Source organism: Urocampus carinirostris, chromosome 9 (genome assembly GCF_059441175.1).
Source record: "Urocampus carinirostris isolate Australia breed hairy pipefish chromosome 9, RoL_Ucar_1.0, whole genome shotgun sequence".
In the NCBI taxonomy this organism is placed as follows: domain Eukaryota; kingdom Metazoa; phylum Chordata; class Actinopteri; order Syngnathiformes; family Syngnathidae; genus Urocampus; species Urocampus carinirostris.
In genome coordinates, this window is record NC_142357.1 from 23,033,566 (window position 1) to 23,058,430 (window position 24,865).

The 24,865-nt window shown below is 38.3% G+C and overlaps 1 protein-coding gene across 1 annotated transcript; it reads left to right on the plus strand.

Moving 5' to 3' along the window:
* The first annotated feature begins 4,662 nt into the window (after positions 1 to 4,662).
* On the plus strand, positions 4,663 to 23,759 carry gask1b (golgi associated kinase 1B). The gene is made up of 4 exons (XM_088344052.1): positions 4,663 to 5,338; positions 10,625 to 10,821; positions 18,310 to 18,536; positions 22,380 to 23,759. The coding sequence occupies exons 1-4, from the start codon at positions 4,684 to 4,686 to the stop codon at positions 22,585 to 22,587; spliced, it is 1,287 nt and encodes a 428-aa protein (XP_088200178.1). The 5' UTR covers positions 4,663 to 4,683; the 3' UTR covers positions 22,588 to 23,759.
* The last annotated feature ends 1,106 nt before the right edge of the window (positions 23,760 to 24,865 follow it).

Genomic DNA, 24,865 nt, shown 5'->3' on the forward strand with positions numbered 1-24,865 from the left:
AGACTGGAGACAGGTGTAAGACAGGACAAGACAGACTGGATCCATACCAGATACTGGAGACTGGCGCAGGATATCGGACAGGATGACACAGGCGGAATCGGTACCGGATACCTGAGACTGTAGCAAGATATCAGGCAGGACGAGACAGACAGGATCGATACTAGACACTGAGGACTGGAGTCAGATATCAAACAAGATAGATGGGATCGATACCGGACAGGATTCACAAGCAGGATACCGGACAGAGTCAAAACACACGTCTTGCAGGTGCAGAGGTTCGTTGACGGACTGACATGGGGTGAGTTAGAGCACTGAGCTTAAATAGGAGTGAAGCCAATCAGGCAACGAGCCACAGCTGGCGCCAAATGGGCGTGGCGAAGTGAGGGCAACTGTGACAATTATAGCAAAACCTGAAAAACACAGTAAAAATATAGTGAAATCCCAAATGACAGCAACATTAACCAAAATTAATAACTCTAGTAATCTCTGTAACCACAAAAACGTTATACTTTCAATTTAGAGAAGACAATCATTTAAGCTTTAAAGAACTATGAAACTGGTGCCGGGAATACATTTTAAAACATTTTGGAAGGACAGTGTGCCTTGAATATTTTTGATAGAAAAAAAAAAAGTGCCTTGGCTTAAGATTGGTAAAATACGCTGATTTTATGTACAGATGCTATAATCGATTATCGGTACAAAACATTTTGAGAGAATGTGATTCTGTAAGTGAAAATAATATAAGAAAAACACCCACAAAAAAATAAAACATAAATAATGTTGCAACTTAAGTCATAAAATTCATGGAGAATTTTTTTTAAAAAATCTAATACAATTTGAAAATTTTAATGTAAGATTGTTTTAAAGGGACAGCAAATATTATTTGGATGTCATTGTATTGTGTAGTTTGAATAAAACTGATAAAAAACAACAAGAAGAATACAAACTAAGGCAACTCAATGTGACCTAAATGTAACATTCTACTCATCTTTTATATTTACCCAGTCTTCAAACTTTTAAAAACACAAAACACAAATACCAGCAAAACCAAAACAATCTTAAGTAATAATGTTCTCTCAAACGCACAACTGGCTGATTTTTAAAGGGACAGTGTGCAATATTCGGTCATTAGATTCAGCTGTAATGTGTAGTGCAACCGAAACGAGCGCTACAAAACACAAGGAAAAACGCAAACTACAGAAACTCAAATTGACCAAACCGTTTTTACTTCTCAATTTATTGCCCAACCTCTAATGAGGTTTTTGGGGGTACCCTTAGCAGCAAGATCGTGTACAATCATGCCAGTTCTGCCTAAAGGTGAGCCTCATGTTATCTCAAATTAATACAGATTTCTAGACCTAGAGTATTTTTAAAAATGTATGTTTGTATGATCTTTCGTGTATTTTTGATTATAATTCAAATCAGTATTGTTTTTTTTCAATAATTTCGGTTTTTTTATACAACTAGGAGGCACTAAATAATACACAATGTCCCTTTAACACAATGCTTCTCAATTTTTTTTTTATATTTGTTTTTTATTTCATGTCTTTTTTTGGTAGGATTATGAATATTTTCATTTCATTTCCTGTGTTTTTCCACTGTTAATATGTAAAGTTTATTCCTTTTTCTTTTTTTATCTCCCTTTTTCCTTTTATTACTTCTTTCGTTTCCTTTTTTCTGGTTTTTTTTTTCATTTAATTGACCAAACTCACTTTATATTGTTCACAGGTGATTCTTATTTTCTTATATAGTTTAGTAAACAATATAGGCACAAGACCGTAATTTTTCCGTGACACAGGGGGGCGGCACAAGAAAATTAATTAAAAATAAGTGTTATGTATAGGGAGGCTTTGTTGTATTACTATACATAAAATAATTATAATTACTTTACGTATTATGATATTTAGTAAATATAAATCAATATAATCCAGATATTTAGTGAATTTAAACGAATATCATCCAGATATTTAGTAAATATAAACAAATATCATACAGATATTTAGTATGTTTTCCAGATAATACGTAAATATAAATTAATTTAACTTAATTAGTAAACGTAATTGCCTTTTCACAGGTAATTAGTAAATCTAAAATACTTTTTCTCAGCTATCTAGTAAATATTAATCAGCTGTCCTTGTAAACCTGGTTTGGATTTAATCAACATTAGCCATTTTATCACTAAATCCAAAATATTTAGCCAATGATTTCATTAATTTTTACTCAAGTTTTGTTTGAGTTTAATCATTCAAATCAATAGTTTTTAAAAAATAAAATAATAAAAAATATATTCAATAATATTATTGGCACTTTCTGCCTTAATTGTTTTAGGTAGACAATGGTCAAATTTTAGTGTGCGGTGGCTTCTGAACAGAATTACTACAAAAATACTACAAAAAAAAATAAAAAGAAATACTACTACAGTAATGCTATATTAAAAATACTACTTCAGAATTATTTACTCCAAAAATTCTACTATGGAAATACTAGAAAAAATCTACAAAACTACTGCTAAAATACTGCTTAGAAAATACATCAATTATACTTTTACTGAAATACTAAAAATAAATACCAATACATATTACTATAATACAAAAAATACTAGAGAAATATTACCAGCAAAATAATACGACAAGAGGTTTACAACAGAAATACTGCAAATTACTCCTATAGTGATAATACAAAAATTATCTTATGGAAATATCACAAAAATATAACAAAAGTAAAACTACAGTAACACTGTTCTACTAAAATACTACAGAAATACTACGGATATACAACAACAACAAAATTATACGAAAATACTACAAAATACAACAGAGATAAAATACTAAAAATAATAATATTACAAAATGGCTATAAACATAAAACTGTTGTAATAATACAAAACTATTATAAAAATACTACAGATATACAACAAAAAATCTACTTTCGAAATACAACAAAAGTACTACATAAGTAATAAAAAAAAAACTAGTATGGGAATACTACATAAAATTACTTTAGAAATACTAGGTACAAGTATAGTACAAAAAAACTGAAGTAACAAGAAAAAAACTACAGAACTTCAATAAAAACATGACTTCAGAAATACTAAAAAAAATCTGAAAAAAAAAAAACCCTGCAGTAATATTTCAGAACTGAATGACAAATGAAGTGCTTAAAACAGGGACCTAGTATACTATTTTGCTCTAATTGTGGTTGTTTAAAAACCAATTTGATGAAACTAATCCATACCTGTCAACCTGTACGGTTTTGCCGTACAAAGTACGTTTATTATGTATTTTAAGACGTGTACGACGTACAAGAAAATCTGTACGGAAAAACGCAAATTTGTTTATTATGGGTACCATCCGGTATACACAGACTATCACGAAACGGCAAATCAATCAAGTCAAACGAATTCGCCGCGGAAGCCTCTATCTCTGTATCGTTTTTTTTCCGTTGCAAACGAAGCGAGCGGTTTGATGTAGTGAAAGGAAGTCCGTCTCTTTTTAGAGGACCGCCGTTTTCGGCTCAACTCATTAAAGAGAGCCGGCTCTCAAACGGCTCACTTGCTTTGATGCATTATATTATGACTTATGATGTTGTATAAAGAAGTTAAGAAAAAAATGAAGTATAAAAGGAGAAAATGAAAAAAGACAGGTTTGTGGTTATCCCTTTAATCAGTATATTACCAACAATAATTTAATGCTAAAAAAGGAATTCATAATTTGAATAAGAAAATGTATTATTCTACTTAATTCTATTTGCATGTATTTTTTTCTTCTACAGTGAACGTCCAAGCGACTTCATTTTTGAACTTTTATTAATAATAAACCTCATTCATGTCGAGCAACTCAGGATCTCACAACAAAATGTTCATTAACAATATATATGATATAACGAAACACATGTACAATATAACATGTTAAACTACATAAATAAACACGCTTGAAAAAAAATATGGTGTAAGATTATTTTGTAAATACCACAGTTTGTAAGAGCATGGAGTCGTGGAGGTTGACAGGTATGCTAATCCATTTAAAAAGTAGTCAGGGTTGGGCAGGGTTACTTTAACTGGATTACTTTCAATTACTTTTGGATTACTCCAATACCAAATATGCTAAAAAAAGACAAAAGAAACTGAATATGAATACAATTACTAAATTTTGTGCAGGCTTGGGGAGTAACGGAATACATGTCACATTTTATGTTAGTTTTGCTGGAGATCAAAGCCAGGAGAGAAAGCTTACCCCGTGTTGTGAGTCATAATTTTATTCATATTTAGTTTATTTCGTCTTTTATTAGCATATTTGGTATTGGAGTAATCCAAAAGTAATTGAAAGTAATCCAGTTAAAGTAACCCTGCCCAACCCTGTAAAAGTATTATAACGTGTCACATGCAGCCCCTGACTCTTGCCCTGGAGTAGAAGATGGAATGAGTTCTAGTAGGTATGCAAAATAACAAGTAATAGGGGGCCCCAAATCCAATTTTGCTTCGGGCCCCATGAAGGCTTGGGCCAGTCCTGGTCCTATACAAACAAAGGGAGTCAACTATTTTACGGGGTGGAAATAAGAACTATTGAAAAGTTCTGTTTGGTCAATGTGGGTCAGGAGTGACCTTTTCCAGTGTGCAGTTGCATCCTGCCAGCACAAACTTTTCTCATTCCGAGTTCAACTCGGTCCAACATGCCACTAACATAAATGGCTCGGAGGGGGCGCGTCTTTTTTTCGTCTGGACTTAGGATCCGGAGGTGTCTTTTCCCTAAAAGAACTTTAACCGCCCTTCTCGCATGCGCCCTGTATTTATTTTTCACCCAAGTGGACCTTTCTCTACGAACCCCGTCTTGGATTTTACCCGGACGTAACCGAGTCACTCAGAGAAGTGTGTTAAAGCCATTTTTGTCAAACTCGCCGGTTCCGAGTCCAACTCGCTCCAACGTGGTCTACATCACCCTCAAATCTAAACAACTCAAGCCTGACAACATTCGCGGTACGCTGCGTCCTAAACTGCGGAGGAAAGAGAAAACCACTTCGCTTTCGAACTCACAGAACCTAACGGAGTTTCCCGAAAGTTCAATCCGGATATACAGCCGATCTCCTCCGCCATGGCTGAACGCGCAGGACGTGGCTGCCATGCGCACCCTCGCCGGTACCAAAGTTTTACGCGTCGAACAACCTGCAGGAGAACTTTGGCCGCTGGTTTTCGGAGAGAGCCGAGTTGGGGAGTCGACCAAGCCGCACGGAATCGTCCTGAGCCCCGCCGACTCGGTGGAAGTGTTCGCCTTCCATTTGGACCGAGTTCTCGGGCTCAACAGAACTTTGCCAGCCGTTATGCGGAAGTTTGCAATTTTTCACGGTAGGCCCATTAACAAGTCTGACACGAATAGTAGCCAATTATTATACAATATCAAGTAAAATATAATATAATTTTTAAATGATTGTGTTGGGGTGGGCTCAAGCTGGGATGCGTTTTAAGTGTCCTTCAAAAGTTTAAATCTATTTACTTATTGAGTATGTGTTAACATACCTGTCAACCTCCTCCGTACAAACTGTCATATTTTCCCTTACAAAATACAAAATAATCTTACACCATATTTTTTTCCGGAATGATGCATGATGGGAAATCCCCAGGCGGCAGACGCATGCGCACAGTAGCATCAAACCGCTCGCTTTCGTTGGCGTAATCGTACGGAAGATTACGCTATCATGAACGTGTAAAAATTCAAAAAAAAGATAAAGAAAAGAATTATGAATAGGATTTTTTACCTTTGTGGTGGTCAGCAGAAGGCGCAGATGGATGGTGAAAGGGATGGAGGAGGAAGGAAAATTATTGTTTGGAAGGAGAGTCCCCTTCCATAAAAACTTCGGGGAGCTCCTCTGTCTGAGGGGTGCTCACACGTTCAAATCTCTTTGCTACGGATGACTGGCTACAGGGTGTTCTTTTCTCTTAAAATATCTATCCAATGACACTTGCTTCTGCCTTCTTTTTGCTCTTTTCGGAAGTGGTTCATGACAATGTTATTAAAGTCACGATGACTCTGCAGCTTCATCGGTGTGGTGAAATTCTGTAACTCGGCCCATTTGCTACAGACCTGTTTAATCTCAGACGTCCCCTAGTGTATTGGAGGTCCAATTGCACCTGAGAAAATTAAAAGGAGTAAAAAAATTGTGATGTGAAACATCCACCCCGGCGTTCGAACTCCAATTTTTTGACTGAACAGCCAAGAGAGAATTTCTCGAAATTTTTGGTCGGACTCCGATTTGTTCAAACTGAGAGGAGTTCGAAAACCGAGAATCCACTGTACGTCGTACACATCTTAAAATGCATAATAAACATACTTTGTCTGGCAAAAACGTAGGTTGACGGGTATGTGTTAATAATGTCCGCTTGAGTTCAAAGAGCCTTATTTACCCCACTGCACCTATCTGCTTTTATCTTACATTTACCCTTGTGTACAAGCCACAGACAGTGGCGATTGCAGGGGTGGCCAGATGGGGCCACATAAAATATTGAGGTGGCACTCAAAAACTATCCATCCATCCATCCATCCATCCATTATTTCCAATCGCTTATCCTCAGTAGGGTGGCGGAGGTGCTGGAGCCCATCCCTGCTACCTTCTGGGAGTGGGCAGGGTACACCCTGAACTGGATGGTACCCAGTCACAGGGCACACAGAGACAGGCAACTTGCTCATCCACACCTAGGGACAATTTGGACCAGTCAATTAATCAATATACATATTTTTGGAAGGCGGGAGGAAACTGGAGTGCCACGCAAACATGGTGGGGAACATGCAAACTGCACACAGGAAAGCTGGTAGCTGGATTTGAGCCCATGACCTCAGAACTGTGCAGCAGATGCACTAACAGCTACACCAAAACTAAAAGCCATACTTTCAGGTTTTTGAAGAAGGTCAGAGGAAAACTCAGAAAGACTTAAGGACACAGCTACTGACATACTTCGGTGTACCTGTATTGTGTAGTATTTGAGCTTGCTAAAGATTTAATGTCGATAGTCCATAACTGAAAAAAAAAACTGACGCGGGTGGACAACTGTGTAGGTGGCTGTGTGCTTGGGATGAAACTGATGTAACAACAATCTAACCCTCTACTGGCAAGCGGGTTGGCCAGTGGGTTGCAACAAATTTATAGAGGGAGGGCTGTGGCGCTACTGGCCACAGAGCGTATGCTGAAGGAAAAGAAGGCGGGTAAATGGGGAAGGACAGTGATTTAATGTGCGTGCTGGCAGATATCTTTTACCCCACGATGAAAATGGTGAAAGTAAGAAAAGGACTGTTTCAAATTCAGTCCAATGTCAGGATTACTGATGCAAGGCACCTGTGCCCGTTCCTTGGCGCCAACAGCCCTAGGCCCTGATTGGCTCCATGCCTCTTTTTAAACCCCCACCTTCCCGTCATCATTTGTCGGATCATCTGCGAACCTACACTACACGGCAGGCAAGCTTTTGTGACTCTTGACTCTATCCTGCCCTGTTTTCCGTCTGATTCCCGTTGCGACCTCTTTTCTGGACCCGTTTATGTTTTTTCTCCTCCGTCCCAGCCACCGACCTGTTTTTTCTCGCTCTCAACATTGCCTCCGCTAAACACGTAAGTGCTACTTCTGCTACCTGTGACCGACGATCCCCGGATCATGGGTGCAAGCCCTTTCCTTCTTCTAGATAAAGCTGAGTAAAACGAACGCAATTGGGTCCCGTCTCCGTTCCTGGTCAGTGACATCCAAATGCCAACACAAACCCCAAAGTTTTTTTGATTGCATCTGAGAATTTCATATAACTAGCACGTGCAACTAAAGAAGCTGTAATGATTCTTTGGGCCAGAACATGACGACAGTCAGTACAAGATTTTGAAGTTCCAGACACCCCCTTTAGAGAATTACTATTATTTTATACTTTTTGCAGATACAGGTAACTGGGTAGAAGTTGCAAGGAAGGTTAGCAATTGTTGGGAGGGTTAGTAATCCAGTAACCCTTCGTTTATCGGATGGTTGGGTTTGTGTCTCCATGTTTCAAAAAGAACATATGATAGAATAAATCCGTGAAGTGGAAGCCTTAAATTGTGGGGTGCATTGTTTGAGGTTTCCCTCTCTATGTGTTAATGAGGCCCAACTGAATTCAAAGAGCCCTTCTTTATTTTTCATTCTCCACTGTGTCTATCTGCTTTTATCCTGCTTTTAGCACAGCTGTTCGTGGCAGAACTCATTAGGTTCAAAGAATGGGGCTATAGGTAGAGCTGGAGGGTGACGTCATGCTCGCCCTTGCGTGTTTTCGAAAAAAAAAATCTATCTGTCCGTATAGACTGACAATAGTGAAAGTAAGAAAAGACACGATTTTAGTAAAGTCCAAACAGCAACCCAAACCCCAAGAAGTAAAATAAGAGATCGTATTCAAGCGCGTCTATGAAACGCAGATACTTGTGGTCAAACTTAAAATGTAATAATGTGATGTTATCTACATTGCCTTTTCAAAAGGTTGGTATTTTTATGAATGCATGCTGCCTTTTATTACATTCTTATTGTCGCCCAGATAAGCGGCACATTATGAACCGTTGTTGTTGTTTTATTTAATCCTCAAAATAAAAATGACATAAAAATTGAATTTCCTAATTGAATTTCTTACATTTTATCAAACCAATTAAATGATCTGTAATTATTAAGATAATAATGAAGGTAAACTTGAGGCGGTATCATACAACTGAGTAGTGACTACTCATTGTCCACAGGATGTACTGCAACCAACTTAATCATCCTGATAGTAGTAGGTAGTTTCTATTTTATTTTTTGCTGGCAACTGTGTGGACAGCAAAATAAGAATTTTATTGTGCAGGGAAACGTGGTTCTTTACTTTGCATATAACAATTAACACTTTGAATTGATTTGAATTGAATTTAAAAATATACTCATCACAGAAACCTCAAGATAGGTCTGAAACAAGATACTGTACTGGGAAAATATAAATCTGGGGTAGCTCACCAAAGTCATCTTTCAGCCATCACGTTCAATGATAATACGCAACCATGGTCTTCTTACATCCGTGTGTGTAATAAATACAACCGTGTGAAATATTTACATACTCCAATACATGCAATAATGCCGACAAATAAAAGAAAACATTTGCCGTGAAGCATCTGCATCGATGGACATTGCTTGTTGCTAGCTATCTGTTTAGCCCCATAATTCCTGTTATAAATACAGACTACAGTAGTAAAAAAGGTTTTCTCCAGGCCGTTGAGCAACCAAACATGTGATTCACACCTTTTTCGGCCAATTGCAGGCTTTGTTCTGCCCCGGCTTAGCCTATGCGAGCCTGTAAATGCTAAAAAGGACCCGCCTCCTTTACCTCCGAATAACTTTAGCCAATAGTGACGGATTCAACTGATCATTGACACATTGGTTAGAAAATGAAATGCTGGTATTGATCCATATATAAGGCACATGGTCAGCTTTTGAAAAAGATAAAGGCTTTTAGGTGCTCCCTATAGTGTGGAAAATACTACTTTTTACTTCTACTTCAGTCATATTATTATTATGTTTTGGCTACTATGCCCACTTCTGGGTATTGGTGGGGACATAGCGTATTACTTTAAGTGATCCCATAATGTTGGTGGGGACAATTACAATGATAGCTCGATATTGATCGGGACATGTCCCCTAAGCCCACACCAAAGCTAGGCCCTTGGTGCATGGTAACAAAAGATTAAATCATCATCGGCCTTTTTATATGCAAGATTATGACTTTATTTGATTTATTTTATTGTATTTTCAGTGCAATCTTAAACAGCTTCGTCAAATCAAATATATATAATCAAAATATTTCCCTGTATTATTTCATGATCAGATAATTAGTATGTAATGTTTTAATAGTAACCTGCTGCCATCTACTCATATGGATGTCTGTCAGTTAACTCAACCAAGCACAGGAAGACGGCAAACATATTAAACAATGACATGCTTTTTTGCAAAGATAAAAATCGGACAATTTCCTGCAGTACCCCAGACAAGGTCTCACAACACACCAGTGTGCCCTGGCATACTGGTTGAAAAGCACGGGGTTAAAGAATTATTATTATTATTTTATGCTTGTTGCTTAATACAAAATACTGGATAAAGGTACAAGGAACATTAGCAATAGCTGGGATAATAATAAAGTGAACCCCGTGTTTTTCACAGAAGCTGCTGTAGCTGAAATCCGTAAGGTAGTAACCATTATTTATTTTATTCAGAATTATACAAATGAATTATTTATTATCCACTGATCTAGCTGGCTCGATCATTTGTTTATCAAATAAAAATTCTGAATACATGTTTTGTTTTACAATTAACAACTGCATTGTCAAATAATTGAATAATTATCGTGAACCGAAGGAGAAACTTAAGCCAATCAGAACGCTACACACAATGTACAATGCAAATGAATGAAGAAGCAAGGCTGTGAAACCTGTACTGTAGCAGATTAGCGAGTTAGCTAGTTAAATATTCATAAATATTGATATATTGGCCTATTTTAGGTTAAAACCAAACTAAATTTGGAGCTGGCTGACCAGATTCTGTAAACAGGTACAGACATATTCTTTATTGATGTAAGCATATAGCTAATAAAATGATTTTTGTCACCTTTCTTCTCTAGATGGTCAGCCCAGTCCTATGGTGGCCTGGGAGGCCTCTCTCTACTCGGACAGGGTGAGCCTAACCTGGCTCGAGTACCAGAAATCGCTGAAACAGATGTGCTGGGTCCAGAACGTGACTCCCAAGCCAAAATCTGGCTGCTCCGAAATTCATCACTTCGAGTGGAGCAAAGTGGTGCTCTTTGATTTTCTATTACAGGTAATTTTCTCGTTCTCTCTTTTGGATAGCGAAGAACGGAACCATCTCCCTCAAATGCTTCTCAACAACCAAACAGCTTTTTTCTACTGTTGAAAAAAAATATTCTCAGTGGAATTGTCTTCTGGCTGCACAATTTCCTGTGTGGGAGGCCTGAATCACCACTTTGGATTTTGTCATGTTTTTTTGTTGGGGATGGTCAGAAACTGTAACTTTAGAAGGAAAAGTGTAAATTCAATCTCTTCCTTGGAGAAATAACAACAAACTAGATGTTTTAAAGCTTGGACCTTAACCTTAAGGGGGGTTTCTCTTTTACCTAAATTCCAGCATTTTCAGGCCCACTAAAATGATGAATTTGTCAAAACAATAAAAACCACATGGAAAAAAGTAGGTTAAAATAAGCAACGTAAATTCAAGTGCTTTTAAAAACAATATAATAAAAATAAGTACAAATCAAATAGATAGATTAAGCACATATAGCACCAAGTAGAAACTTTTAAAGCCCCAATACTTATGTTAACAGGCTCTGCAAACAGAACAACAAGCGAGCCCATGAACTCGAACAATGCTGGTGTTTGGCACCCCTTTTAAGGGGAAAATGCTTTTGATGTGAGGCCAGGGTGCTCCTCCTCTTCTGTGTATTCATAGTCGGTATTGCTAAGCGACATTTTGGATCTGTTTTATCCGTAAGCAACTCCCCCCCCTACCAAAGTTGAATATGGTCACGTTTGATTGGTTAAACATGGTGGAGCCTGCCATAGTTCTGCATCCAAATAAATGCGCCTTAGCGGAGACATACAGATGCTTGCTTATGTGGAGGGGATTAGTAATGAAGTAACAACTTCAATGTTGCCTAATGTAAAGGTAACGTTCTTTCTTCTCAAATTTATTCAAGTAAAAGTATAGGGATTTAAAAATACTCCTAGAAGTACAAAATTTCCTAAAACTTACTCAAGAAGATGTAACCGAGTAAATGTACTCCATTGCTATGCAAATGCTGTAATATATGTTATAATGTAACTTGATTACTTCTGGTTACTTTTGGATTACTCCAATACCATATATGCCAATGAAAGAAAAAAGAAGTGATATACCTAAAATGACTACATTTTGTTTAAGACAAATGAACAATGCAACCCTGAAAAAGAATTGGAGGAAACCAAGGTCAGGTAGTAGCTTGAAGTCCGACAAAAAAGTGCTGAAATTGTACTGAAGTATTACGATTTATAAGTCATGTTTATTTGTATAGCCCTTAATCACAAGAAGTCTCAAAGGGCTGTATAGACTACAGATTACTATTTGGTTGACAGATTTCTGAGGTCAACATCATTCATAGACTATTTGATACAAATACAACTTTATCTTACACATGGCAGACAAGAGATGCTGTTTTAGGTCACATCAAAATCACAATAATACAGTGATCGTATAGTGGATTTTGAATAACATTTAACTGCTGAATACAAAAAGAAGACAATCAATTAAATTTAGTACTGTAAACCTCCCTGAACACGTCAGTAGCGCGACACCGGCCTGCCCAATACGCAGACACGTCAGCAGCCTTACACAATTGCAATTTCACGCCAATTATACAAAGCAAATGCTTCATTGTTATGTATATTCAAAATATATTTTAAAATAAAATTGTAATCTTCAGGGTTTGTACGGTTGCTTGAAATCCTTGAACATGCTTGATTTCTAATGTTATTTTCAAGGTTTGAAAAGTGCTGAAATTTTGTGTGAAGCACTTGTAAATGCTTGAAATTGTTGGCATGTTTCTTGGCAGTCTGACTCGAAATACCACACATTTAAATGAAGAAAAAATAAACGTGTCTGTTTAAAAATGTTTGCTGACACTGCTCTCTGGTGGATTTGCTTTGCCATTGCATATCTTACAAACAATGGCCAAAACGTGGAACAAATCCACGCACAGCATACTGCAAAGAAAGCAGAAAAGAGATCCAACTCTTCATAATTGGAGAGTCACCTGTTTACAGTCATATGAAAGGTATTTCATGGAGATAACTAGCTTAACTATGATTTTTATTTTTTTAACTGTGTTACACCTAAGCAGGGCACTATGACCTTTGTATTAGTGCAAGGATTATATCATTACTGTTGGTGGGATAAGTTATAATAATTTTATCAACAATTCAGAAATAATTTAAGATATTGTCACTATAATAATGTATTGCAGTATTTCTTCTTTAAACGGTACTGGATAAGTTGAAAAATCTGCTTTGAAAGTCTTTAAAAAGTGCTTAAATGTGGCCATGAAAAAGAACCTTGAATCCTGCAAAGTAATCTTTATTTTACCTCAATATAGCTGTAACTTGATTATGTGTTTTTTATGAATCTAAACACGATTACATTTTTTGTTTCCTAATAATGTAACGCCGTTGCATGTATTCTGTTAATCCCCAGTTTGACAGTAACATAGTAACAGCATAGTAATATTTTAGCAATATATATCAACTGTTAGCATTTTGCTAATCAGTCACAAAGTAGCACTCAGCATCATAAAGGTTAGTGACCCTCGCTTCAGAGCCACTGAAATAAAAAGATTTGTTGTAAATGATAGACTAATGTATCAAACATAAAAAGGAAGGAACAAATAAAAATAACAAAACTTGCCAAAATAAAAGTGCTAAAATAAGGGCTCAAGTTATTTTGAAAAACAATACGATTTCTAAATCACCACATTCACTTTTTTCCTATCTATGCATTCCAGTTAAGACAGAGGCATTTGACAGCATATCGGCTGACTTCTAAGTTATTTAAATTACAGTACTATGTGATATATGAATGTGAAATATGAACTACCGTGTCTTAGCCCTTCTGTGTAAGAAATGGCTCTAGCTTTTACTATTTGATTAAAGCTAGACTTCCCTACTGCACCAATTAGCTAATCCAATTTAAAATCACAGTCACGTTTAAAGGTCAGGTGGATGCTTTTGCACTGACAAGTGGCTCAAGTTATTAGCTTCATTTCACAACGCCTTGATCACCTTTTGCTTTTTAATTGCTCCTCACATTGATTCAAAACATTGTGGCCGCCAATGTGAAAAGTGAACAGTAGTTACGTTTCCTCACTTTATATGAGCTTAAAATTGCATTTTTATTGTAGAGGAACTACACTGCCACAAATCTATTCCCCCAATACTTTTTTCAACCACTGACTCTCCAAACACCTCGAAAGACCCCCTATTCGGGTCTTGACCAGTGACCAGACTCTCAAGCTGTATAATAACGATTTTAAACTCCAAAGTGTTCATTCGTAATAAAAACATAATAAAGATTAATGATCCAGATATGTTTTTTTTAACGTTTCATGCGAGAGGATTTTTCATTGTGTGTCTAAATACAATATTGCCTATTATGAACAATTATTATACTCCCAAAATTGGAGAACTTTTTTTTTTTGAAAAACATCAAAAGGTACTGTACCGGTCACAAGACACGCCTCCGGTGACTGACATCACCTGCCTTCAGAAGAGAGGCGCGAATGTCTTTCCCCCTCTTTTTTCTTTACACTCACTCAAAGAGAAAGCCCTGTCAGCCTGTGCCCCCTTGTGACAATGGCGACCAAGAAGGACAAAATCGACGACCTGGTCTCCTCAGCCGGAAAACATCCATCGGCTGAAAACGGCATGATGGATTTGACCAGAGGGAGGAAGGGGGCTTATCATGCGGCATATTTTCCTGATCATTTAAATTAGGGTTTATTGATCAGTAATGCTACAGAATTCCTTCCCCATTTGCTAACACTGTGCGTGCTTGTGTCAACAATGTTTCTTGTAATGTAAATAAAACGTAGTTTGTTAAAATCAATTATTTTGCATTATTTTTTCGTTTGTCTAAATTTTTTACCTTCTGTACTGATTAATCATTATCCATATCAATAAACTGCTAAATCAATAAGTTACAGTGCATCCGGAAAGTATTCACAGCGCTTCACTTTTTCCACATTTTGTTATGTTACAGCCTCATTCCAAATTGTATTAATTTAATCTCTTATCTCAAAATTCTACACAAAATACTCCATTATGACAATGTGAAAAAGTTTTTTTTACTTTTTTTGAATTTATTAAAAATAGAAAACTAAGAAATCACAATTACATAAGTATTCACAGCCTTTGCCATGAAGCTCAAAATTGAGCTCATGTGCATCTTTTTTCCACTGATCATCCTTGAGATCTTTCTACAGCTTAATTGGAGTCCACCTGCAGTAAATTCAGTTGATTGGACATGATTTGGAAAGGCACACACCTGTCTATATAAGGTCCCACTCTTGAGTGTGCATGTCAAAGCACAAACATCAAGCATGAAGTCAAAAGAACTGTCTGTAAACCTGCGAGACAGGATTGTCTTGAGGCACAAATCTGGGGAAGGATACAGATAAATTTCTGCTACTTTGAAGGTCCCAATGAGCACAGTGGCCTCCATTATTCGTAAATGGAAGACATTTGGAACCACCAGGACTCTCCCTAGAGCTGGCCGGCCTTCTAAGCTGAGCGATCGGGGAAGAAGGGCCTTAGTCAGGGAGGTGACCAAGAACCCGATGGTCACTCTGTCAGAGCTTCAGCGTTCCTCTGTGGAGAGAGGAGAGCCTTCCAGAAGGACAACCATCTCTGCAGCAATCTACCAATCAGGCCTTCATGGTAGAGTGGGCAGACGAAAGCCACTCCTTAGTAAAAGGAACATGGAAGCCCGTCTGGAATTTGCCAAAATGCACCTGAATGACTCTCAGACCATGAGAAACAAAATTCTCTGGTCTGATGAGACAAAGATTTAACTCTTTGGTGTGAATGCCAGGCGCCATGTTTGGAGGAAACCAGGCACCGCTCATCACCAGGCCAATACTATCCCTACAGTGAAGCATGGTGGTGGCAGCATCATGCTGTGGGGATGTTTTTCAGCAGCAGGAACTGGCAGACTAGTCAAGATAGAAGGAAAAATGAATGCAGCAATATATAGAGATATCCTGGATGAAAACCTGTTCCAGAGCGCTCTTGACCTCAGGCTTGGGCGAAGGTTCATTTTTCAGCAGGACAACGACCCAAAGCACACAGCTAAGATCTCAAAAGATTGGCTTCAGAACCACTCCGTGAATGTCCTGGAGTGGCCCAGCCAGAGTCCAGACTTGAATCCGATCGAACATCTCTGGAGAGATCTGAAAATGGCTGTGCACAAACGTCTCCCATCCAACCTGATTGAGCTTGAGACTTATTGCAAAGAAGAATGGGCAAAACTGCCTAAAGATAGGTGTGCTAAACTTGTGAGATCATATTCAAAAAGACTTGAGGCTGTATTTGCTGCCAAAGGTGGATCAACAAAGTATTAAGCAAAGGCTGTGAATACTTATGTAAATGTGATTCTTAGTTTTCTATTTTTAATACATTGAAAAAAAGTAAAAAAAAAACTTTTTCACATTGTCATAATGGAGTATTTTGTGTAGAATTTTGAGATTAGAGATTAAATTAATACAATTTGGAATGAGGCTGTAACATAACAAAATGTGGAAAAAGTGAAGCGCTGTGAATACTTTCCGGATGTACTGTATATCTTAAAATACAATATGTAACCAACCAATTAGATTCTGAATTAAATAAACATAATTTAAAGCATTTTTCTCTAGACTATATACAATCACTGCCCGGATGTTTCCCCGTTTATGTGTTATCTGTGACCACAATCATGGAGGAGGTAGTGCCTGTCAGTACATGGTTTTTGTCTCCACAACTGTTATTTTTCTAATACGTGATGATTCCTTACGGACGTCATGCTGCTGCCTGACAGGCTTGTCAATGCGTCTAAATAAGCCGACCTCTCCAATGCGGCTCAGAGAAGGTCATTATATTGGATATATGACAGCCGAGACCAGTCTGAGAAACAAGGATTATCAGGGGAAGCGAGTGCAGCACGTTTGATACAAACTGGGACGCAACCCATTCTGTCTGCTCCTTTTCAAGTTAATTCAAACAAACAAGCCCAGGGTGATTGTGTTCCCCTTTCAGCATTGTAATGATCTACTTAAATAAAAAGTACTCTAAAAAAAGACTCGTTCGAGTGATGGTACTTTACTCGAGTAAAAATAGAAGCAATCGATAAAATGGTAGTATTAAAACAACCACAATATCATCGGTGTCATGTCACGATGCTTCTGTTTAAAAAAAAAAAAAAAAAACAGATTGATTTCCATTTACAAAGATCTTGATTTTCACAAGGCTTGTTTTACACCTTAAAGGGACAGTGTGAATTACCTAGCGGCTCCTAGTGGTTAAAAAGAAATAATTCTTTAAAAAAAAAAAATTCATTAAAAAACAATATTGATTTAAATAATAAGAGGAATAACAAGCTTGTGAATGGATTCAATAAGTGGGGGTGCATTAGCCAGTATGCATACTCACCAACACTTTGGCTTTACACGTTCGACTACCGTTTTTAAATCAAATGTAATTGTAAAACACTTTCAGGCGATTAATTGCCACTCAAAGGGCTGTATAAAAACATTTAGTGTACAATAAAACAATAAAATCCCCTCCTTTATCCTAACCCTACAACCCAAAGCACCTAATACACAGACACACAGTGGTTAAATTACAAAAATAAAATAAATACTGATAGAAATAAATTATGTTAATGGGAAGGCACAGACTAACCATGTGAGGAAAGGGACCTGAGGGAGGCTTGTCCACACTTGCAGCAGACCTGAAATCGTCTTGGAGACCGTTCCACTGGTGAGGACCAAAGTGGCTGAATGCTGCTTTACAATAGGTTTTGGTCCTCACCCTAGGAACAGTTAGCAAACTCCTGCCCCAAGACCTCAAGGACTGCGAAGGCTGATATAGTTAAAGCAACTCAGACAGATAAGATGGCCCAAGATTTTTAATACATTTAAAACTGGTAAAAGCACCCTAAAATCCACTCTGAAAATCATGGAAAAGCCAGTACAGCGATTTCAAAATTCAAGTTTAGCTAGTTTTTTTGTGATGATTAAAATACTAGAGTCACAAATGTAGCGGCTTCCCATGAGTTGCAGCTCCAAGTCATCCGTTTCATGGGTAACAGCTCTGGCAATGGTGAGATCCGTGGCAGCGGTAGCTTGTGAGAGCTGTTACATTGCCTAGCCTAAGCAGTAGGTACGAAACCTGTAGCACCGCTTTTTCCTTCTCTTTGCGTTCTTCTGACTCTTCTCATAGTCCGATTTTTTTAATGGCTTTGCAATGTGTTTTGGTGGCCACGTTGACTTTTAGACAGACAGCATACACCAATCACAGTTGTCCACACAGGCAATCACACCCACCAAATACACACACATACATTTTGCCCCAATGAAAGCATTTGCTGTCTACTGTCTGGTGCAGAACACAATGCACGATACGATGATATCAATGACAATGAAGACAATTCAATTCAAAATCTACGTATCAGTGAACCAGCAATAACCAGGGTAGCGAGGGATCACTGTGTTTCTTTTTCTCGTCGTAGATTCACAATCGTCTGAATCCAAGCTGCTGTGGGTTCATCCCTCGGCAGCAGGACGGTTGTCAAGTGCCTGGCCGTTATTTTGGATGCACGAAGGCGAATGGTGTCCCACTGGCTAATTTGGTACGGAGGCATCATGACTCACATCATCTGGTTTTCATCCTCAACAAAGGATACTTCCACCGCAACGAGGACAACCTGGACTTTAGGCTACTGGAAGGGATCAAAGAGTGAGTGGACTTGAACCTCTGTCTTAAAGGTCTAAAGTCATTTTCTATAGCACCCTTTTTGTGTTTGTAAACAAGTGTGACGTAGCCAAGCTCAACGCGTATTGTTGAGGCAGAACAGCGGAATACATTTCAGTTTATCAAGAGGTGCCTGGTTCGATTACCAGCTCCTCCGTGTTATATGTCGAAGTGTCCTTGGGCAAGACACTGAATCCCTAATGCCCCCAATAAACAGGTAGGCAGGTATTGCATGGCTGACTTTCTATTGGTGTGTGAGTGTGTGTGTGAATGGGTAAGTGTGAAGCACATTGTAAAGCGCTTTGGGATGTCTTCATTGACTTAAAAAGGACTATAACGATGCAGACCATTTACCATTTATATCAGCCGACTAACAGAAAAGGATAGTAGATCGTACATAGTGTAGCGAATATGGGAGGTAAATACATTATTCTCACAAACAATTTATTGACCAATTGAATTAAAGAGCCAAGTTTTTTCTTTACAGCCCTCGTCTCGCCTTTTTAGAGCACCACATACGTTTCCTGATCATTATGTCAGGAAAAGGTTAATCCCTTTTCCTGACATAATGATCAGGAAACCTTGTTTAGTTATTCCGAAGGGTGGTTACTCACGCTTTAGGTGAATTCTTCTAACAGCTTTTGATAGTTCAATATACTTTAGTCAAGACACACACACACTCTTGGCTTTATCGACTTTTCTTTTACTAATCAACTACTGATTAAGCTTGAATAAAAGACAAATCAATAATAAGAAAATAAGACAAACACTTTTCTCTGACACGTAACATACTTACACTTACTAAGGCATTAGCTATTTTAGTATACCAGATGGTCAGGACAACTTACCAGATATGAAATGTGCACCGCAAATGCGGACATGTCTAATGATGTCCTCGGTTCAGTGAGTTATTTTAATGGCTTGCAGCCACAACTCCTACAGTGCTTTTGAAAAGGTCTCATTCCTCATGGAATTGCAAAAAATTGTGTTCCCTAACTTTGCGATTTGACAACCCGTACACACAAAAGCTGGGCGTGTTTTTCTTTTTTAAATTGCACTTCATAAAATGCAATGCAACATACAAATCTTTTCTTGCCCCATACAAACTTGTAGTGTTACTTTCCCAGTTTTGGGTCAACAATGCACGTGCATCCTGTGCTAATCCGGGGATGAATTTTGCTGGAAAGGGGTCTATATTAGAGATTCTCAAAACGGGGTACGTGTACCTCTGGGGTTGTCCGTGAGATTTTTAAACAAATTATAAAACGATCATCCATGTCCAAATAAACATCAAGATATTTTTTAGATTATGAAAGTAATACAGATTTTAAAAAAAGCAATCTGTCCACAGCAAAATGGATTGATCCACTCTATCATAGGCAACCTATTATCACCTGTCAATACTTTCAAAAACATTATTTGAAGTTGAGATAATGTTTCTTATAGCCTTTAAAACAAGATGCAACATGTGGACAATTTTTCATGAACCACAACGGGATCAGGACCCAAACGCGTGACCTTCTCACACAAGCCTTTTATGTTATGGGAAATAGGGAGTCGTGCACGTTAGGCAGGGGTATGGCGTGGAAAGACAGGAAGCCAGAGACCGACAAGATCAACAAGTGCCATAGTTGATATCGACGGATCGGGTCGATACCGGACAGGACGGGACAGACAGAATAGATAATGAATCAGGATATCGAAAATAAACAGGACAAACTAGACGGGAACGAAAACTGGAGTAAACAATAAACAGGACAAAAATAGACGGAAACTAAACCGAAAACCGATATTAAACAGGACAAAATAAACGGGAACAATACCGTACAGGAAATACCAACAGGGACGGGACTGAGTCGAAACCCACGTCTTGCGGGGCAGAAGTTCGTTGACGGGCTGACAAAGGAAGCGTGAGAGCGCTAGGCTTAATATAGACAGAAAGCCAATCTCTCAACAAGCCGCATCTGGCGCCGCGTCTGGCGCCTCACGGGCGGGGCCAATTGGGCGCCATGGCAACCGTGACACTATTTTGTGTGTATGTTAGTAGTAATTATATTATATAGAAATACGGGCAGCACGGCGGCGCAGTGGTTAGCGCGTGTGCGGCACAGTTCTAAGGTCTTGGGAACCTCCTGTGTGGGTTCAAATCCAGCTACCGGACTTCCTGTGCGGAGTTTGTATGTTCTCCCCGTGCTTGCGTGGGTTTCCTCCGGGCACTCCGGTTTCCTCCCACATTCCAAAGACATGCATTTCAGGTGGATTGGCCGGTCCAAATTTTCCCTAGGTGTGAATGAGCGAGCAAGCGAGTTGTCTGTCCCTGTGTGCCCTGCGATTGGCTGGCAACCAGTTCAGGGTGTCCCCTGCCCACTGCCTGATGATTGCTGGATTGGGCTCCAGCACCCCCGCGACCCTACTGAGGATAAGCGGTGCAGCTAATGAGATGAGATGAGAAATACGCACTACTTTTTAGAATTGTGTTTACAATTATTGAAGCAGTGTATTCACGCAAAAAAACTTAGTCTCGCTTCAAAATAAAGCAGCCTTAGAATAAAACACTAGTCTCGAGTCAATATTTTTATTGTTGTTTTAGCTCCTAACCAATTTGTCAAATATCATTTGAATAGTTTACTATAAGCTTAAGTTATTCAGAGGTTAAAAAGATGGGTCCTTTTTAGCATTTACAGGTTCGTATGGGCTAAAGCGGGGTAAAATCAAGCCTGCAGTGGGCCGAAGAAGACATAAATCACAAGTTAAATGCAAAGATGCCTTTTGACGGATTTTTTTATTCTTCGGCTTTATTGCATTTTTTAGAGTGCGTAAATATTTGACACGGTTGGATTCACTACACTACAGATGTAAGCGAACCATGGTTGCTTATTATAATGTGATGGCTGCAAGACAACGTCTTTGGTGAGCTACCCCGGCTTTAAATTTTTCGGGTATCTTGTTTCAGACTGATGGTGATGTTTGCCTGATGAGTATATTTTGAAATTGTCATATTTTGAATCCCAAGAGTTTAACCGTTCAAATGATATGTGGTATGACTTATTTCAGTGACTGGTAACATTCTACAGACACCCTGTCCGTCTGTGTCTGAGACACATAATTGCTTCGGATCTTCAGAACGTTCGGGCTTAAGAAAGATTGATTGACCTACCTGACTATTTAGTTGACGTTCCCACTGTAGCGCCATATAGTCCGGTATGCATCGTGTAGGGAAAATATATGACAAAAAAACGTTTTTGGGGGGTGCGCCTTAAAGTGCAGAAATTACGGTAATTGGGTGAGCGGTAGAAGTCGGCGGCTATCTCGCGCACTTCCCCTAAATACATTTGTATCCTTCTGTCTGCAGTACTTTGTGACATTTTTACACAAGAACTCTGCTCGTTCCTTGTTTTAAAACCATAATTTATGACAGAAATGATGGTCAAAATGAGCCTCAATAATCTTAAGTAACTGTGAAGGAGAGACAAATTTTAAGTGGTGCATTTTTTTATATGGGACACAGGCTCTGGTATTATTATTTCATTGATTTTATCAAATCATCAAATGTCAAACAGTGAAAAAAATGTGCTGAAGAATTACAATAGCTTTTGTCTTGGTGTTTTTTGTTTTCTTAATTTTGTCTCAAACTATATGGTGGGGTTCTCGAACAAATTTAAAAAACATTTTGCTTTCATAGCTCTTTGTTTCAAAACGGTTCCAGACAGCTGTTGTATGGTATTTTTCATCATGTTTTATGCATCTTATTGATTGATGACAGAGTTAAAAAAAAATCTACTGAGGTTCAGAGTCACCCCCAAAAATCTACAGGGTTTTTTGTTCCAGATTGCCAGATTCTGCGGTGTCGGTTCTGAGGAGTGGTCGACTGAGAGAAAAGATGCTGCAGTCGCTCTTCTTGGACAAGACGTACTGGGAAAGTCAAGGTGGTCGGCCCGGCATTGACAAGCTCATCAACATCATCGAGGGACGGGCACAGGTTCTCCTTACGTATGCCAATGCTCACGGTGTCACGGTGCTTAAAATGAATGAGTGATGCCGTGGGGAAAATGGTAAAATGGGTGTCTGTGGGCTGTTTTCCAAATTAGTCTCCTGTTCCTTGCAGCCTAAATCAGTAGTTCTCAAATGGACCTGGACTTCAGGACCTTCCACCACACCTTAATTACAAGCTAAGACCCAAATAAAGAAAAATGTCCACTTTTCAAATTTATGAAATGAAAGGATTGTGCAATATATTCACTTTCCCCAAAACAAAATAATCAGCTATTTAGGGAAAAAGGACTTTAAGTCCTATGTATTTTGGCAAATAAGCCCACATCACATATAAGCTACCCACTAAAATTGCTTTGAAATAGTTCCATACTAAAATAAATTACGACCTAATATTTTAATAAAATGTGTACCTCAACATCCATACATATTTAATTATGTAGTTAATAATAATTGATATATTGGTAAAAATCTAAACATATAAAAAAATTAAAGCATTCACTGTACTTTCCTGCAGCGTGTCAATGGCAGACACCCGAACACCATTTTGCTATTTTGTAATCTTTCACTTTTTTGACTCAATGGTTGTGACTGTTTTCCTCTTTTCCTTCCACTTCTCACTAACTTAATTGGGACCCATTATTATGGACAGAAAAACGAAATAAAAGAAACAAAATCACAATATAAGACGGTGCTGATTTACTGAACAGGAAGAAGAGAACGTGCAGGGTGTTATAGTCATCTACTGTTGAGGAGTGTAATTGACTCCATTTTCCCTATTATTATCATTATTTTACTAAGGCAAAAGTCCCAAACCCTCTAAAAAAGGACCCTCTTTTTTTCTAGTCCTGACCAACTGAAAAATACTGCCCTAAACAACACTTTGGGATTTTTATATTCTGCTTGAGGTCCATAGGGTTTAGGTTATCAGCTATAATTCAGCTTAGAATGAAATTGAATTACGCTTATGTGCATATTGTAATTCAAATGTATTGGAAAGTGCACATTTTTCATATTTATCTAAATGATGTTGGTTTCACTGTTATCCCTCGCTGTATTGCAGTTTACTTATCATAATATCGTAACTTTGCAGATTTCATACCTGTCAACCTCCACGGCTCCATGCCCTTACACACTCGTATTTTCCCTTACAAAATACAAAATAATCTTACACCATATTTTTTTACAAATGTGTTTATTTATGTAGTTTAACATGTTATATTGGGCAGCACGGCGGCGCAGTGGTTAGCGCTTGTGCGGCACAGTTCATGTCATGGGAACCTGTCGTGGGTTCAAATCCAGCTCCAGACTTCCTGTGCGGAGTTTGTATGTTCTCCCCGTGCTTGCGTGGGTTTCCTCCGGGCACTCCGGTTTCCTCCCACATTCCAAAAACATGCATTCCAGGTGAATTGGCCGGTCCAAATTGTCCGTAGGTGTGAATGAGCGAGTGAGTTGTCTGTCCCTGTGTGCCCTGCAATTGGCTGGCAACCAATTCAGGGTGTCCCCTGCCCACTGCCCGGAGATGGCTGGGATGGGCTCCAGCCCCCCCGCGACCCTAATGAGGATAAGCGGTACGGCTGATGAGATGAGATGAGAACATGTTATATTGTTCTTGCGTTTCGTTATGTCATATATTGTTAATTAACATTTTGTTGTGAGATACTGAGTTGCTCGACATGAATGAGGTTTATTATAAAAAAAGTTCAAAAATTAAGTAGCTTGGACGTTCACTGTATAAGGAAAAAATGCATGCAAATATAATTAAGTCGAATAATACATTTTCTTATTCAAATTATTAATTCATTTTCTGGATTAAATTATTGTTGGTAATATACTGATTAAAGGGATAACCACAAACCTGTCTTTTTTCATTTTTCCTTTTATACTTCCTTTTTTCTTAACTTCTTTATACAACATAATTCTTTATATAATGCATTAAAGCAAGTGAGCCGTTTAATGAGTTGAGCCGAAAAAGCTGGTTCTCTAAAAAGAGGCGGACTTCCTTTCACTACACAACTCGAACTTGTTTGACTTGATTGATTTGCCGTTTCGTGATGGTCGGTGTATACCGGATGGTACCCATAATTGACAAATTTGCATTTTTCCGTACAGATATTCTTGTACGTCGTACACGTCTTAAAATGCATAATAAACGTACTTTGTATGGCAAAAACGTACAGGTTGAGAGGTACGAGATTTGTTACAATGCATTGTGTTCTGCAATCTGATGGGCTAAACAGTTGCATCGCTTCTTTTCTATTTGTCCACCTGCGCTTCAATAATGTTGCAGTCTAGGTTGTGCACATCCGATAAACAGCTTGACG

Excerpts from the sequence above, each read along its gene's own strand:
- gask1b (XM_088344052.1), top strand. The coding sequence starts at position 4,684 with ATGGCTCGGAGGGGGCGCGTCTTTTTTTCGTCTGGACTTAGGATCCGG. Across the intron at positions 10,822-18,309 it reads TCTTTGATTTTCTATTACAG|ATTCACAATCGTCTGAATCC; the intron begins GTAATTTTCTCG and ends TTCTCGTCGTAG. Across the intron at positions 18,537-22,379 it reads CTACTGGAAGGGATCAAAGA|ATTGCCAGATTCTGCGGTGT; the intron begins GTGAGTGGACTT and ends TTTTTGTTCCAG.